Source organism: Schistocerca americana, chromosome 3, assembly GCF_021461395.2.
Source record: "Schistocerca americana isolate TAMUIC-IGC-003095 chromosome 3, iqSchAmer2.1, whole genome shotgun sequence".
Lineage (NCBI taxonomy): Eukaryota > Metazoa > Arthropoda > Insecta > Orthoptera > Acrididae > Schistocerca > Schistocerca americana.
In genome coordinates, this window is record NC_060121.1 from 939,316,868 (window position 1) to 939,335,796 (window position 18,929).

At 38.9% G+C, this 18,929-nt stretch overlaps 1 protein-coding gene across 4 annotated transcripts in view; it reads right to left on the minus strand.

Annotated features, from left to right (window-relative positions):
• The window catches only part of LOC124605953 (transmembrane protein 41A-like), a 60,018-nt gene that overhangs the window by 31,045 nt on the left and 10,044 nt on the right, over positions 1-18,929 (minus strand). For all 4 annotated transcript variants that reach the window (XM_047137915.1, XM_047137917.1, XM_047137916.1 and 1 more), the window contains exons 3-4: positions 14,274-14,435; positions 11,465-11,626 (exon numbers count right to left, since the gene is read on the minus strand). In XM_047137915.1, the coding sequence (XP_046993871.1) occupies positions 11,465-11,626; positions 14,274-14,435 (324 nt within the window). The remainder of the gene's footprint in view (positions 1-11,464; positions 11,627-14,273; positions 14,436-18,929) is intronic.

Here is an 18,929-nt window from a genome sequence, read left to right on the forward strand (position 1 = left end):
TTTGGTCGCCATTGTGTTTTTACATGCATTATTTAATGTGTCTTTTATAAGTTCCCATTTGCCATCAATGTCTTCTGTTTGATTATTCTTTATCCTAACTAATTCCTTATTAATCTCTTCAGAAGTCTTTTGTTTAGTCAAGGGGTCTCTTAGAATAGTTGTATTTATATAGTCCTTCTTTTGTTTCTTTTGTATGGCTTTCAGTTTCACATGGAACTTTGCTACTAAAAGGTTATCATCAGAAAATATATCAGCTCCTGGATATGTTTTCACACCATGGATAGAATTTTTGTACCTCTTGTTTATAAGTATGAAATCAATTTGATTTCTGCAAACTTCTTCATTACAGTCTCTTGGTGATTTCCAAGTATAAAGTCTTCGTTTAGGGAGTTTAAAAAATGTGTTTGTAATAGACAGATTGTTTTCCTGGCAAAATTGTGACAGCAAATCTCCTCTTTCATTTCTTGTTCCTAAACCAAAAGGTCCAATAAGATCACCTTCACTTCCTTCACCTATTTTGGCATTAAAATCTCCCATGATGATAATAATGTCTCTGCTTTTTGAGGTTCCTATTGCTTGTGTTAATTCTTCATAAAATTTTCCTATTTCTTCTTGGTCTTTGTTGGCTGTTGGAGCATAGATTTGGATTAAATTAATATTTGTTTGTTTCGTTTGTAAATGTAGACTGATTACTCTATCTGAGATTGGTAAAATGCTTTTGACAGATTTACTAGCATACTCATCTAAAATTATTCCTACCCCATTCCTGTGCTGGCTATCAGAATTTCCCGAGTAATATACTTTCATGTTGTCAATGGTCATTTCTCCTGAGTCAGGCCATCTTGTTTCACTTACACCCAAAATGTTAATTTTTAGGCGTTTCATTTCTTGTATAACATTATTTACTTTGCCTGGTTGGTATAATGATCTTACATTCCAAGTTGCTATTGTTGCATTATTTTTGTATTTACTTGTGGCATTGTTCAAGGCTCTCCCCCCCGGAGATCCGAGTGGGGGAGTTGAAACTCCGGATAATTTGACATTGAACCCTGCCATGATGAGTTTTCCTGGGGATATCCATTGGATCTTTAATGCTGTGGTTTCCCGTTGCCTTCAGCATCCTATGCCGTTGACCACCCTTGGTGATTCTTCCGTCTTTAGGAGTGATTTCTCACTCCAAGGACAAGAGGGTGCCCTTGCTCTACCAGCTCATCCGCCCTCTAGAAGGTCGTTGGCTTAGTAGAGGGTTCTCCTTATCCCGGGAGAAACTCGGTCGCCAGAGCCTCGTTAGCGTAGCAGGGGATACCACATGCCGGAGAGGTTGACATTTGTGTGGGAGAGGCTATTGGTGACGCATCCCACACCTTACCAATTTCTTGTTTTGTACATTTAAAATGAATGTTTTTTTAAGAAGTCAATTTCTTCTAGTAATAATTTAAGAACATATGACAGGCTCCAGTGTAAAATACTTAATGCATCATTGAATAATCTGGTTCTTATGTAGGCAATCACTGTATTACTTGCCATGCAAATTTTTGTTTTACAGTATTAATAATGGTTGAGATAATTATAACTAAGAATGCAAAAAAGGTTGATTACAGGAAATTGAAACAAAAAGATTTGCATGCCATTTTCTTCTCAATAATAACATTCCAGCTGCATAATCTTGTTGGTCCTGGGTGTCCTATTCGTCTTCTCTGGTTTTCTTTCTTGTCTTCTGGCCTCTTTTGTCATGCTTTCAGCAGCATTTTCAGCTTCAGTAAAATGTTGCCTGTCCACTCATAGCAGCCCATTTTTCATGTTGTCCCCAGTTTTGATGCCTACTCTGCTCGTGGATTTTAATCTTTTTGTTACTCCATCATTAAAACATATTATGGAGTCCATCACACCAGTTTGAAATGCTGACATGTGAACAAAAACAGTTTTTGTAAGGACACCCAAGTACAACAGAAATTTTCAATTGGATTCTGCATTTTGCTATATAAATACTTTTCACGGAACTTAGAATCTGTAAGATATCTGTAGATTGGCTTTAGTTCTGCCATAACAGTTTCTGCCACGGGGTGTGCATCTGTATGCTTCTGTCCATTTGTGTTTGACAATAGTGTGATGGCTAGGCATTTAAAAAATATGTCACATTTGCATTAGTCATTAAAACATAAAAATAATGAGGTAACATACATAAAGTATATATTTTAAGAATCTGGAAGCCTCACAAAATTTTATTAAACAAAAAGCAAAATTTCATTTTTTGAGCCTTCATGATGTCCACTTCCACTAAGTGGGTATTTTGCTGACCTATCAGAATCACATTTCAGAGATGGTATTTATTCACTGCAGAAAACTGGAAAAATAATTTGCTATAAAAGAGGACTGCTGAGAAAATTATTAGTTTTTTGACCATAGAAACATCTTCACAGCTAGGCTATGTGCCTTTCACCTTTCCCTCATAATACTGTCCGTCAGTCAAGTGCACAAAAATGTTTAGACACAGCACAAACTGGTCTTATATAAACAAGTCTTATATAAACATGTAGTATGAAACTTGTAACAGATGACGATTTGTAGATCTCGCATTGGATATCAGCTATCATATGCAAAACAAAAGTCCATGTGTAAAAGTCTTATTCTCCATATAAAAAGTATGTAAGGATAAAGCAACACTCAAAGGCACTGCTATCAGAATGTGTGAGCTTTCTATGAGAAAAAGGATTATATAGCTGAGAACAGTCATAACTATCTTTTTATGTATCTCTCTACTGATCAGCACTTCCTATTTATGTAGCAATCTTTCTTCATACCACCTTCCTGCTACTACCAAGAATTCTCAATTACTGATTTATGCTGGAAGTCGATTTACACTGCATGGGAAGGAAAGTGAAGCACTCAGAAGACATGGCTCAAAGTCTCAGTAACTTTGTACAGTACACACCTTCAGCAGGTATAGAAATGATTAGAGTAGCAATTCTCTGTGACAGGTAGAATCGCCATCAGAGTGCATTAGTGTTGTTAATGTTTAGTGTTGTTGCCAGCCCTGGTGAGGTATATGAGGGATGTAAATAGCATACGTTAAGTGATCACTGTGAAGGACATGGGCATGCCGTATGCTTGTGTGAGACAGCTTTATCAGCACCAGACAGAGTTTGAAAGGGGTCTCATTGTGGGTCTCCATTCAGCCAGCTAGTTCAATGGTGCAACATCCAGATTTGGGGGCATTCAGATGGTACAGTGGCCCAATAAAGTGCATGCGAATGTGAGGACGACATATTCATTGTCAAGGTTCCAGTGAACCACGCCTGACGACCACAAGGGAGAACCGCAATACTGTGCACCAAGCACATCATTACCCCTTCAAATCTGCATGTGCCATACGAAAACAAGTTATGGACATCCTGAGACATTCTGCATCATCCCACTGCATTGGTCAGAGGCTATCAGTACCCAGACCAGGGATGTACTGTCCCCTGTGTAGGCTGATGTTGACACCACAACACAGATGGCTGTGTTTGGGGGAGTGCCATGACCAGGAAACAAGGACTGCTGGTGAATATCATTGCATTTTATTCAGGAGTGAATTGCAGTTTTTGCATTATCTCGGATGACCATCTCTGGAAACGTTTGGCAGTGATCTGGAGAGAGGTCCAATTTTTCCAGTGTGTTGGAGACGCACACTGGTGTTACTTCTGATATTATTGTGTCAGGAGCCATCGGATATGACTTCATGTCACGGCTAATGGTGACTGAGGGAACTATGATGCCACAACAGTATGTCATGGAGATCCTGCATCTCATGTTATCTCCTATCACGAATCATTTTTCAACAGGACAATGTTCATGCACACACCTTGTACGTCTATGAACTGTTTGCATAATGTTGAGGTACTCCCACACCAGCAAGATCCCCAGAATAGAACGGAATAGAAGTTTATTGTCTCATAACATACAATTTCAAGCCATTGACTTAATGTACAGGAGAGTCGTCAAAACACAAAAACTGGTTTACAGTTTTCTTATAATATCAGTAATATAATATATGGTACTGATTAATTACTTAATTAAGCAATTAATAATTTTTCTTCAAGAGTAACAAACTTTTAAAAATTAATGGCTCTAAATACTTGCTCTCTCCTGTTCAAATTGTCAGTTTGCCATTTATGAATTCTTCTACTGAATAGTAACATCCCTCCCCCTCCCACAGCCCACCATCTAATGTCGAACCTGCAGCACTTCACTGTCTGCCACCTCTACCATACTATCCCTCCCCCTCCCCTCCCCAGCCTCATTATCCCTACCCAGTCGCTACTCCCATCATGTACTGGTGCTGCTGCTCGCGGTGTTGTTTCAGTTGCCTGAGACTGCAGTCATCCACGCGCGCGCGCAGAGGAACACACATATAAAAGTATTAAATTTGCAAACTCTCGGTGCCAGAGGCTCCTTCTTCTGGCAGAATGGTTGAAGGGGAAGGAAGATAGGTGAAGGATAAGGACTGGTGAGGTTTAGAGTTTGGAAAAGTCACCCAGAACCCTGGGTCAGGGGAGACCTACCGGACAAGATGAGAAGGAAAGACTGACTGTACAGGATGAGATTTGAAAACCTGAGAGCCTTAAGGTGGAAGATAGGGTAATCAAGAAGACAGAGATTACTGCCAATACATTGTGCATGAATTAAAAAGAGCAGAAAAGTAATAGCATTTATGTGATAGGGAGATGGGGAAAAATAGGCAGGTCAGAAAATGAAAGATATAGAAAAGTAAAAGGGAATGAAGAACCGCTTGAATGATGAGATTAAGGTAAAAAAGGCCAGGTGGGTTGAAAACCAAGGACATATTGTAATGCCAGTTACCACCTGTTGAGTTCTCAGAAATCGTTGTCTGGGGGAAGAATCCATGTGGCACTTAAGGTGCAACAGGCACCGAGGTCATGACTGTGATGTTGTAGAGCATGCTATGTGACAGGATACTGTGTGTTGCCAATACACACTCTCTGCCTAAGCCCAATCAGCCTAACTGATAACTTGGTGGTAGTCATGCCGATGTAAAAGGACAAACGTGTTTACATAACAGCTGGTATACAACACGCATTGTTTCACATGTGGCTCTCCCTTAGATGTACATGTTTTTGCAGTTACAGGTCTGGTATAGGTGTTGATAGGACGGTGCATAGGGCAAATCTTACAGTGGGGATGGCCACAGGAGTAGGAGCCAGAAAGTAGGAAAATGGGTGCAATAGGAGCATAGGGTCTGACACGGATACTGAGGAGATGGGGATGGTGATGAAAAGCTATTCTAGGTGCGGTGGACAAAGTGTCGGACAGAATGGACCTCAATTTAGGGCAAGTTTTTAGGAAGTCATAGTTTGTTGCAGTAGCTCATTAATACATGCAAGACCAAGGTAATACTGAGTGACAAGAGGTATACTCCTAAGTAGTTTTTGTAGGGATCAGCAGTACCAGGATTGGATGTGATGGCCTGGGAAATCTGCTTTTGAATTAGGCTGGTGGGGTAATTATGTTCAGTGAAGGCTGAGGTGAGACTGGTGGTGTATTGCTGTAAAAAGTCTGCATCTGAACAAGTATGTTTGCCTTGAATGCCACAGCTTTATGGGAAGGAACATTTGACATGGAAAGGATGGCAACTGTCAAAATGTAAGTACTATTGTTTGGTAGTAGGTTTAATGTGAACAGAAGTGTGTAGCTAACTGTCAGTGAGGATGAACTCAATGTCAAGAAGGTGGTACGGGATTCAGAATAGGACCATGTGAAATTTAATTGGGAGAATGTATTCGGAGATTCCAAGAATTTTAACATGTCAGCTTCACCATGAGTCCATATGGCAAAGATGTCATCCAAACCAGGGATTGAAGGCTTATGGATCCCAGGAAAGCCCCCTCCAAGTGATCCATGAAAAGGTTGACATAAGAAGGAGCCGTCCTTGCACCAATGTTTGTGCCCCTGATACAAAGGAAAGACGTCACAGGTTTGGAATCAGGTGGGTGCTGACTGAGAAATTGCTCGTGGCAGACAGACCAGGTACATGTGGGATGTTGGTATAGAGGGAGGCAGTATCAATGGTAACAAGTGCTGGGAGTGGGACGATGAGAGATTTCAGATGATCTAGGAAATGATTGATGTCTTTACTATAGGAAGGAAGTCTCTGTACTATAGGTTCAGGTATTGATCAACTATGCAAGATATACATTCAGAGGTTGCTTCAAAGCCAGCTATGGGATGGCTAGGGCTACTGAATTTGTGAGTATTATGAAGAAAGTAAAAGGTGGGGGCACATGGTTTGGATGGGGTAAGAAGTTCTGTGCATTGAAGTGTTAGTCCTTGTGAGGGGCTTGAGGTTTTGAGAGGAGTCTGTAGGTCAGTCTGAATCACAGGGTGGGATCTTGATGGCATGATGTCTTGCACAATCTGAACAAAAGACATCCCAATGTTAAGTTAACCATGGCATTAGAGAATGATGGTTAATTCCCATTCCTGGATGTCCTGGTGAAAACAAAGGCAGACTGCACATTCAGCCACAGTGTATATAGGAAACCAACACAAGCCAACTTATATTTACTGGCTGACAGCTTCCACCACACAGCACAGAAGAATGGGGTGCTCAGAACACTTGTACCTTAAGCCAAGACACTCTCCAACACAGAAAGCTTGACCACAGAATCAGAACACTTACAATGAGTGTTCACAGATGACGAATATTCAAGCAGAGTCATCTGATAAGCATTACATCCTACCAGATGACCTGATACAATGGAAGAGGAACAAGAAGAAGATACAGGAAGGTAGCCTTTCTACTGTATGGTAAAATGGTACAGAAAGATTGGTTTTGAAATCCTTTTTGGAGCATCTGTTGTAAATTCTCAAGTGCTGTACAACTTGGCAAACATAGGATCCAAGTCTCGCATACAAATAATTTCTTTCAGAGAGCGCTTGACTCTACTACTATTGAATGACAAAGATCCACAACCACAATCAACACTACAACTGTTCCACGAAGATAACAGCCATCACCTTGTGACAGAAGAGGGATCAAAGCAGAGCAGTCGAAGATGATGTTTGGGCTGTTATGAGTGCCTGCGAAGAACAGAAGAAAGAAAGAAAGAAAGAAAGAATGCTGCTAAGAAAGTGAAGAGGGTGTGCATTAATTGCAATAAATGTGCAATTTTTATGTGCAACGAATGTTTTAGTGAATATAATAGAGGGAAACATTCCATGTGGGAAAAATATATCTAAAAAGAAAGATGATGAAACTTACCAAACAAAAGCGCTGGCAGGTCGATAGACACACAAACAAACACAAACATACACACAAAATTCTAGCTTTCGCAACCAATGGTTGCCTCGTCAGGAAAGAGGGAAGGAGAAGGAAAGACAAAAGGATATGGGTTTTAAGGGAGAGGGTAAGGAGTCATTCCAATCCCGGGAGCGGAAAGACTTACCTTAGGGGGAAAAAAGGACAGGTATACACTCGCACACACACACATATCCATCCACACATACACAGACACAAGCAGACAAGGTAAGTCTTTCCGCTCCCGGGATTGGAATGACTCCTTACCCTCTCCCTTAAAACCCATATCCTTTTGTCTTTCCTTCTCCTTCCCTCTTTCCTGACGAGGCAACCATTGGTTGCGAAAGCTAGAATTTTGTGTGTATGTTTGTGTTTGTTTGTGTGTCTATCGACCTGCCAGCGCTTTTGTTTGGTAAGTTTCATCATCTTTCTTTTTAGAATGTTTTAGTGACATTCACAATGCTGTGTTGTAGAAGTAAAGTATTCTAAGATCTTTATTCATAAACAATATTGCCAGAACAAAAAAAAATTGTAAATAATACAGCATTATATGTAGCTAATATAATCAAATAAATGAAGTGTTTGAATCATTTCCTGAAAAACGATTTTTTTTATACCTATTGTGGTTTTAAATCATGTGAACAACATGTGGCTCATGTGGCCACAGATTATAATTGTCCTACAGCCTAGGTATTCGTGGCAAACGTATCTGCTCCAGTGACGAATCCCTCAACAACTACACCAATAACCTGACCAGTGCTTTCCTCTCTCGCAACTATCCTGCAGACCTTGTCCACAAACAGATTTCCCGAGCAATACATTCCTCCCCGTCCAACAACAATGTTCCTACCCCCAGACCACACAGAAGCATCCCCCTTGTCACCCAATATTATCCTGGCCTCGAAAACATCAACAATTTACTCCGCCAGGGATATGACTTTCTCAAGTCAACCCCTGAAATGAGATCATCCCTTGACAAAATTCTCCCCACACCACCCAGAGTTGCCTTTCGTCGCCCCCCTAACCTCCGTAACATCCTTGTTAAACCCTACAATATTCCCAGACTACCTTCTCTACCCAGCGGTTCCTACCCCTGTAACCGACCCTGCTGCAAAACCTGCCCCATGCATCCCCCCACAACCACCTACTCCAGCCCCGCTACTGGTAAAACATACACAATTCAAGGCAGGGCTACGTGTGAAACTACACGTCATTTATCAACTGACATGCCTGCACTGCACGGCCTTTTACATCGGCATGACAACAACCAAACTGGCTGAGCGCATGAACGGACACAGACGAACTGTCCGCCTAGGAGATGCCCAATACCCAGTAGCGGAGCATGCCCTCCAGCATAATTCTAGGGACCTAGGAACCTGCTACACTGTATGTGCCATTTGGCTTCTCCCACCCAACACCAGTCCCTCTGAACTGCGGAGATGGGAACTTGCACTCCAACACATCCTTTCATCCCGCCATCCCCCTGGACTGAACCTACGTTAAACAACCTCACTCCCATTCACTCTTCAGTCTTCTCCTCTTTCCCTTTCCTCTTTAGCCATTCACGCATCTTTTCATCCTACATAGTTGTGTTTATCTTTATACTATATACCTCTTTACTTCTGTATGCATCCTCTTTGGTTTGAAGCTGGCACAGTACTTACAGTAGAATATCTTTGGCTTCCCTCTGACAACCATGCCTCCATCCTTGCTACCCTCCCTGTTTACCTTTCCCTGTTGCTTCATAACCTGGGTTGTGAGTAACTGAATCCACTTTCCCTTCTTCCCTTTTTTCCCCTCTCTCCTCCCTGATGAAGGAACAAAGTTCCGAAAGCTAGGAATGTAAATTTTCAGTTCTGTTTTATGTGTATCTATCGGCTGTACTGAGCTGAGGTAAGTACTGGCCAGCCCCTCTATCTCTTTGTTAGTATTAAATTGTTGTTGTTGGGTCACGTGAGCCATATATGGCTCATGCCTGATATCAGTCCAGATCAGTCACAAATTGACATTTTGTCAAGTAACTTAATTCTACATGTTCAAAAGAAGACATCTGATGCAAAAAATCAATTTGGCTTCGAAAGTAATATTCCTGATTTCAATGTGGCATAGTAACGCCTGGTCCAAATTTCATCGTGGCAGTCAATGTGTTAAAGAACTACTAAAGAATTTTTAAAGTTAGACCTATGAAAATTGGTATTTGACTTCTTGGTCAGAAATAAAAAAAGACACATGCTTTGGTGTTTTTAGAAATTCAACACCTATGGGGATGTTTTATGAAATTTTTCATTAAGAAAGCTTTTTTGAAGCTGAATCTACGAAAATTTGAATTTGGATTCTTGGTTATAAATAAAACATACATGTTTCACTATTTTTGTAAATTGAACCCCTACGGGGGTAAAATAAGGGATGAAAGTTTTTATAGAAATATTTCATTATGCAAGCACTTTTGAAGATAAATCTACAAAAATTTGTACCTGGCTTCTTTCTTTTTCATTATGTTTTATGAAAACATTTCATTGTGAAAGCATTTTCAAAGCTACATATATGACAGTTGGAATTTGGCTTGTCAGTTAGAATTTAAAAAAAAAAATTGTGTTTCACTATTTCCGGAAATTGAACCCCTGAGATGATGGAATAGGGCCAGACTGATTCTCTGACTCATCATCACCTAGCCCAAACTTCTAGGGATAGAAACTTGAAATTTGGAGAGGGTGTGGATCTTATACTGTGGGGATTGTTTCAGAAGCGACTGTTCAAAATTCCACTCCTAAGAAGGTGAAATACGAGGTAAAAGACTTTTTGAAAATATGTCATTATCACGGCAATTTTGATTTCTAAGTCAGTAATAAAAAATACATTTTTCAGCATTTCTGGAAATTCAACCAATAAGGGGGAAAAACAGGGGATCAATATTTTTAACAAAATATTTCACTGTATTAACAAATTTTTAAAGGTAAATGTATGAAAATTGGTATTACACTTCTCAGGTAAATATAAAGAAATATTTATTAGGGAATGAAGTTTCAATGGAAATACCACCACAAGAATACAAAAGCATGATTGACAAAAACCTCGAACTCCAACTACCAGAATCACTTTTTGGTCAGAAGTACATGTGGCAAAGATCATGCTTCTATGACCTTATTTAGTGTGAAAAGTTTAAAAGTTGTTGCAATTTGTGAACAACGTACAAATAAATAAATAAATAAAATTCGATTAAAGAAAAACAAAAACAAAATCTGTGCAGACCACACAGTCTACATGAGCGAAGGAGTGGGTGCTAAGCTAGTATCAAATATAAATTTAAGTGTTAGGAAGTATTTTCTAAAGGTATTAGCTTGGAGTGAAGTCTTGCAAGGAAGTGAAATTTGGATTATAAACAATTCAAAAAAGAAGAGGTGCCTTTGAAATATGATGCTACAAAAGAATGCCGAAGATTAGATGGGTAGATAGGATAATTAATGAAGAGGTGCCAAATCAAGTTGAAATTTAACTAAAAGAAGGGATCGGCCAATGGGACATGTCCTGAGACATCAAGGAATCATCAGATGATGGACGAAAAACAAAAGAAAGAGAGAGAGTGAGAGAGGAGAGGGAGAGTATTTGGGAAGCGGTGGGGTAAAAATTGTGGAGGGAGATAAAGACTGGACTACAGTAAAGAAACAAATACTGACATAGCTTCCAGAGTCATGTAAACACGAAGAGACATGCACATGATAAACCAGTCCTGAGGGCTGCATAAAACCAGGCTTTGACAAAGAACATAACAGCAACATTTGTGACATTTCAAGCAAAAACCAAATAAACCAGATTAATTCAATTAATATCACATAAACAGCACTAATATTAACTAAGTAGTGTAGGATATATAAGGATATGCAAATGAAGGTTTCACAATGTTTCAATATACTAAAATTTTTCTCTGATTTCTTGTCACATCAATTCCCGTAACACTTTGGAAAGCATACACACTATTCTTATCTTCTGGCAGATGATGGGAGGAGAATTTAAGGCTTCCAAAACAATGTGGATGCAATGAAAACTGATGTGTGAAATTTACGAAAGTTTTATTGCAACACATAAGCATGTTACACAGTTTGCAAGTGTAGAGTAAAGTTTAAATATTTTTCTGTCCGCTTTGATCAGCTATAAACTGCATCAACTTACCTTTTCCTGTAATCTCTGTACTTGGTCCTTCCAGTAAAGCATCAGCAAGTCACCAAGAAAGTATCGGGACATGAGATAGCAACATGATGCTCCTAATGCTGTGAGAACACAACACAATGGAAAGGCCACCAGACTTCCAAACAGAGCTCCAGCTAACACATTCTGTAAGTAGTAATGAGAGAAATGGCTTAAATGCAAAGAAAATAAATTCTGCATGGGGCAATTCAAATTAAAGAAAAGGGACAGATAAATGCCTACCTATAACAAAAAACTGCCAGTGAACATTAGGGAGTAATCAACCATGCAAGAATAAATAACTTTGGCTTTCAAGTGTTACTGAAGACCTTGGATTAATTCATGCTTGGTGATTCTTGCTCTTTCTACCACAAATTATTATTATTTTGTTTTACCAGATGAGTTGTGCAGCAGTAAATCAATGCAATTTTATTTGGGAAAGGCTATTTAAAGTCACTGTTCAATTCATTTGAACTACTTTCCACTATTTCACTAGATCGCTCCATTGATGGATCCTTTAGCAAGCAAAATCTGATTTTTCCTCAACGCCTATCAAGACTGGTCAGAACTTTCATCTTTAATGACTAACATCTGAATTTATACTCGACGTTAACAATTTTCTCTTTTTCATCAATACTTTTTTGCTATTCCCAGTCTGCATTTTATATCCCATCTACTTCTGCCATTGTCACTTCTTTTGCTGCCCAAATAACAAAACTCATACACAACTTTTAGTGACTTATTTCTTAATCGAATTTCCTCAGCACTGCCTGATTTAATTCTACATTCCATTACCCTCGTTTTGCTTTTGATGATGTTCATATTATATTTTCAAGACTCTTGTCATTCTATTCAACTGCTCTTCAATGTAGTTTGCCATCTCTGACAGTATTAGGAAAAATCTATGTTCCTTTCCCCTGTTTCAGTCAATCGTTGCCTAGTGCTTCCTTTGAAACTTTCAACAATGTCTGATTCCTTCAATTTATCAAGCCCCATCTCCTTAATTTCTTACCCATCTACAGTTTCTTTCATTTTAATACGTATTTCATAACCAATAAATTATGGCCAGAGTCCACCTCTGCCTCTGGAAATGTTTTGCAGTTTAAAATCTGGTTTCAAAATTTTTGTCTTACAATTATATCATCTGTCTCAAAATTCATCCACATAAGAAAGTGTGTTGCAGAGACACTTTCAGGGTACTTATTAGAGGGTGTGGTGACCAGCCTAGAGGTGGTTTTCAGAACAGTGTTCACATCCAGCTAAGTAAATACTGGACTGGTTCACACATCCCACCACAGATACATAATGTGCAAACACTTTGAAACCCAATGTCACATTTGATCATGCAATTACACTAGACATAGTAACAAAGGTTACACAGAGTCCCCTCTGGAGGAGCTGGCAGTAGCTTTAAAATGCCTTGGGAGTGGTGACCTCAATATAATAATAGCCTATGTATAGGTACGGTTGGTCTCCATGAAATTGGAGACATATTGTACCAGTCCTGATGGGATTGGTTCGATAAAGGGCAACGGAAAGGAAAGAAGGAAGAAACATATCTGAAACCTTCCAGAATCTCTTAGTCTTTTCCATTTACACAGCTTTCTTACATGATTCTTGAACCATATTTTAGGAATGATTAAACTGCGTTCTGCTCGAAATTCTACCAGAAGGCCTCTCTTTTAATCCCTTTCCCCTAGTCCATGTTGTCTATTGTTTTCCTTTACTCCTTTTTCATACAATCAAATTCCATTCTCCCATCACAAAAAAAGTTTTTTCCTTTAACTATTTGAATAATTTCTTTCAATCTCTTCTTCACCTGCAGAGCTAGTAGGCATATAAATGTGTACTGCTGTGGTGGGTGTTGGACTTGTATCTGTTTTGTCTAGGACAATATGTTCACTATGTTGTTCATTGTAGCTTACTCACATTACTTTTTTCTTATTCACTATTAGATCTACTTTTGAATTTCTGCTATTTGATTTTGTGTTGTTCACCCTTTACTCACCTGACAAGACGTCCTATAATTCCCACCACTGCACTCCACTAATTCCCACTACATTGAACATCAATTTATCCATTCTCTTTTTAATTTTTCTAACCTACCTATCTGATTAAGGGATCAAAATTCCACACTCCAACCTGTAGAACACCTATTTTGTTTCTCCTGATGATGAAATCCTCCTGGGTAGTCTCTATACAGATATCTGAATGGGAGCAGTATTTTTACTTATGGAATATTTTATCCAATACATTGCAGTCATTATTAAGCCATATAGTAGAGTGACATATCCTCAGGAAATATAATGCTGTAGCTTCCCTCTGCTTTCAGTTGTTTGCAATAACAAAATAGCAAGGTCCTGCCGAAAAATGTTCTCAGGTAAAATTAGCCAAACTGTTACCCCAGCAACTACTGAATACCTCCAATGTTGTTTCACATCCAGTATGAATATCTGTATGACTGAAGCACAAAAGGCATCACACTGCGGGAAGGTCCATGGTTCATGTGGCAGTTGGAGTATATGTGCTAAAAAAAATTCTAGGGTTAGTCAGCTACAGAACTAACAAGTCACACCCTTTAAAAAAAAGTTTTAGTTCTTTTTGTAAAATTATAGTGTGCTATAAAACACAAGTTACACAAATTAAGTCTTCAAAGAAACACGTGAAGAAGCTTCCAGCTGTCAGTACTTCTAAATATAAACAGAAATGACAAATTGTCTAAAAAAAGTCTATATATAAAAGCATTAATTCAAAAAACAATAATACTTTAAATTTGTTCACTGTAAGCACTCACCAAAAGAGCTGAACCTGGTATGCTGAATGCTTGCTTGTAGAGATATGCACTGCTAAAGAGGATTATTACATAGAGTAAATGATGTTCTCGATACTGCTCCAGCAAATGTGCTAAATCTTTCATTTGTTGCAGGCTGCTTGGAAACTGCAGTTTGATACTGCCCTGAAAAAATAAAAGATGGTCTCATATTATGTAAGAAGAAAATACAAGGTTATTTTCTTCTCTTTGTGAAGTAAATGTGAAAGAACCAGTATCATCAGTCTTATTTCCTGGAACTGGAAGCAGTAAATCAGTAGTAATAAACAGACTTAGTGAGAAGACCTGCTGGATATACATAATTTAAATGCCAAAGCCACTGTAGTTCATATTTTTCCTCATTCACTAGTAATTTGTGACAAAATGTTGAAAGCGGGAAAGGGGGGGGGGGGGATGGACATATCTTCTTCAGAATTATAGCTAAACTAATTTTCAATTACAAAGGCTGTTTGCAGATAAGGGCCATTCCACCAGTAGCTTTAGCTACATGTCCCAGACAGACATTAGCAGATCAAACAGCCAGTCTCTTTTTATATTGCAGACTGGATTGTAAAGCTTCTAATGAGCAACTCCAAAAATGACAGCCCACAGCATCAGTCAATCAATCAACAGCTTAAACAGCACTATATCGACATAGCTGTACTCTCTGCAAATCACTTCTCATATGAAGAATTGTTCACAGAAGTAGGTGAGGGACTTAATTATTCTGAAAGCCTGCAGATGAAACTCATTTCCATGGTGTATCATCACCATTGGGGATGATCCACTCAACTGTCTTCCTGAAACTCTTTGGTGCATGAATTGACAGCTCATGATACTAAAAGAGAAGTTCAATGAAAGTCAACATGCCTTAATTATCAGTGCTTATGCTCCTACTTCAAAGGCAGAAGTTAACACCAAATAAAAATTGTATGTAGACCATGACCTCATTCTCTCACATACAGAAAACAGTTGACAAACTAATTTTCCTAAGAGATTTTAACAAAATAGTGGGCATGACTCAATTCTGAGGAGGACATATTTGGGAGAAATTAAATTGATTCACCAAATTCTAACGTAAAACTTCTCTTGCCTAATTGTGGAGAACACTATAATAATCCATTAGAAATATCACTATAAAACATCACAGCAAGATCCATAACCCAAGCATTAGTATCTAACACACTATATCACTGTCAGAAAAAGAGACCAGAATGGTGTTTTTACAAATGAGGCACTGACTAGTGCCAATGACTGCTGGACAGGCTGCTGACTTAACTAATTAGTATAGAACTAAAAGTTAAGAGAAGGCAAATAGGGCTTTAATTTTTTTTAAAAATCTGATGTTGAAAAGATAAGGAACCAGGAGATTAAACTAATGTTACATAAAAATTTAAGGACAAATCTCCCTTGTGAATAACCTCAGAATCCCCTAGAAAACAAGTAAACTTGAAATGCAATTCATTCCACTACTGACAGAAAAAAGAAAATAATGTTCAACAAGAATAACAAAAACTTTCAGCACCTTATAGATAAGAAGATGAAAGCTCATTACACAATATGAAAGCCTCCTAGGAACTCAGAGCAGGTGTGCAAAGGAAAAGAAAAACACTCAAAAATGACCGACGGAAATCCAAAGCTATGAAAATGCTTACACTCTCATCAAGGCTACAAATAATACATACACAGTGTTTCATTAATATATGCTGACCCACCACGAGCAGTTTTCTAAAAACAAATAAATACACAAACAAATATATGACACAGATACTAAATTGCTGATATTTATTTTATGGACATAGGACTGTGGTCCAAGGCATAATTCTGTGTCTAATGTTTCATGTTCCAATGCTGGAGACATCATCAAGGTACAAGCTTGAGCAATCTCAGCAAGCCAAACAGTTTAATGTGTATCCATGCAACGTTTGGTTCGTGACATCATCAGACCACAGTCTAAGATTGCAGAGATGCACTGATGTATGCAATAGAAACTGTAGTGACGAATAATTGACACTGTTTGTTTTATTTAGCACTAAGGCCCACAACTTGTCTAATTTTAATGCTTATTCTTTATTGTTAAAGCTGTGTCACGATATTCTACATCTACATCACTACTCTCCAATTCACATTTAAGTGCTTGGCAGAGGGTTCATCGAACCACAATCATACTACATCTTCTACCATTCCACTCCCGAACAGCGCGCGGGAAAAATGAACACCTAAACCTTTCTGTTTGAGCTCTGATTTCTCTTATTTTATTTTGATGATCATTCCTACCTATGTAGGTTGGGCTCAACAAAATATTTTCGCATTCGGAAGAGAAAGTTGGAGACTAAAATTTCGTAAATAGATCTCGCCACGACGAAAAACGTCTTTGCTTTAATGACTTCCATCCCAACTCGCGTATCATATCTGCCACACTCTCTCCCCTATTACGTGATAATACAAAACGAGCAGCCCTTTTTTGCACCCTTTCGAAGTCCTCCGTCAATCCCACCTGGTAAGGATCCCACACCGCACAGCAATATTCTAACAGAGGACGAACGAGTGTAATGTAAGCTGTTTCTTTAGTGGACTTGTTGCATCTTCTAAGTGTCCTGCCAATGAAACGCAACCTTTGGCTCGCCTTCCCCACAATATTATCTATGTGGTCTTTCCAACTGAAGTTGTTTGTAATTTTAACACCCAGGTACTTAGTTGAATTGACAGCCTTGAGAATTGTACTATTTATCGAGTAATAGAATTCCAACGGATTTCTTTTGGAACTCATGTGGATCACCTCACACTTTTCGTTATTTAGCGTCAACTGCCACCTGCCACACCATACAGCAATCTTTTCTAAATTGTTTTGCAACTGATACTGGTCTTCGGCTGACCTTACTAGACAGTAAATTACAGCATCATCTGCGAACAATCTAAGAGAACTGCTCAGATTGTCACCCAGGTCATTTATATAGATCAGGAACAGCAGAGGTCCAGAGGTCCCAGGACGCTTCCCTGGGGAACACCTGATATCACTTCAGTTTTACTCGATGATTTGCCGTCTATTACTATTGGGACAAGACTGATAGTTTAATGTACCAAGCCATGGAAGCAGATTTTGCAATATCAGTTAATATATGGAAGGAGAAATTCGACAGATTGGAAAAGAAGAGAGTAACTTTCCTACCTTCAGATATGAGTCATGCTGTTATTAATAAGTCTGACACACTTCTGTCTAAGAATGAAACAGAGATGCCTGTCAAAGGAGAAAATGATGTGGTTGCATCATCTAGCACTTGCTAATATTGAAGCTGAAATCCATGTTTTACCTAAACCAGCTGCAGAATAGATATGTATAGCCTCAGCCAGGATCCTGCTTAAGAGCAAATGACCTAGCAATAACTTAACGAAAGGTGAGATGAAGTGTCTCTAAGATTTAAATTCTGATAAAGACAATCAAATTCTTCCAGCAGACAAAGGCAATGCTACAGTGGCAATGAAGAAAGAAAGAAGTATACTACAGTAAAATTAGGGACTTGTTAGATCCAAGAAGATACAGAGAACTTATGGGAGATCCCAAAACTTATGTTCTCAGGATAATGGAAATGCTAACTAATGAAGTTCTCTTCAATTTCTCCTGCTGACAAGAAGGGTCTTGTCAAATCAGAAGCAATCCACCAAAATTGCATGGTTTACCAAAAATTCACAAACAGGGCTTTCCACTGAGACCAGCTGTTAGTGCCATTGATTGTCCAACCTATGAGACTGCCAAGCACTTATTCCCTCTATTAAAGAGGTGATATCACAGTTGGAAAGTGTCCGCCCTCGGTGGCTGAGTGGTCAGCGCGACGGACTGTCAATCCCAAGGGCCCGGGTTCGATTCCCGGCTGGGTTGGAGATTTTCTCCGCTCAGGGACTGGGTGTTGTGTAGTCCTAATCATCATCATTTCATCCCAATCGACGCGTCACCGCAGTGGCGTCAAATCGAAAGACTTGTACCAGGCGAGCGGTCTACCCGACGGGAGGCCCTCGTCACACGCCATTATTATTATACAGTTGGAAAGTACTTTAGCAAAGGATATGGTAGATCTCTTTAAATATTGTCTCACATCTACTTACTTTCAGTGAGACAATAAATTATATGAGCAAACTGATGTTGTGGCTTTGGGTAGTACACTCAGTGAAGTTGTAGCGTACTTTCGTATGGAAAAGTTTGAAGAAGCAACCCTTTAGATGGTGAAGAAGAAACTCTCCTGTTGGTTTCAGTATGTGGATAATACTTTTGTTATATGGCCTTATGAAGAAAAAGAACCTTCTGAATTTCTAAATTTTCTGAATAATATTAATTCTAATATAACGTTCACTATGGAAAAAGAGAAAGGAGGTCAAATTCCATTGTTCAGGTACTTAGAAAACATGCTGGAACTATGGAGCACAGTCTACAGAAGGCCCACTAATATGGGTAGACACCTGCACAGAAATTTCAGTCCCTACCCCATGCAGAATTAAAAGACTCTGTGAACCACAGTGTTTGGAGGACAAGTTCAATCATTTAAAAACTCCCTCCTGAATAAATGACGAAGATATAAACAGAGCACTACATCCTAAAAGGCCTAGAGCTTCTAATGAAAGAAAACTCACATCAGAAAAGTACTCAGA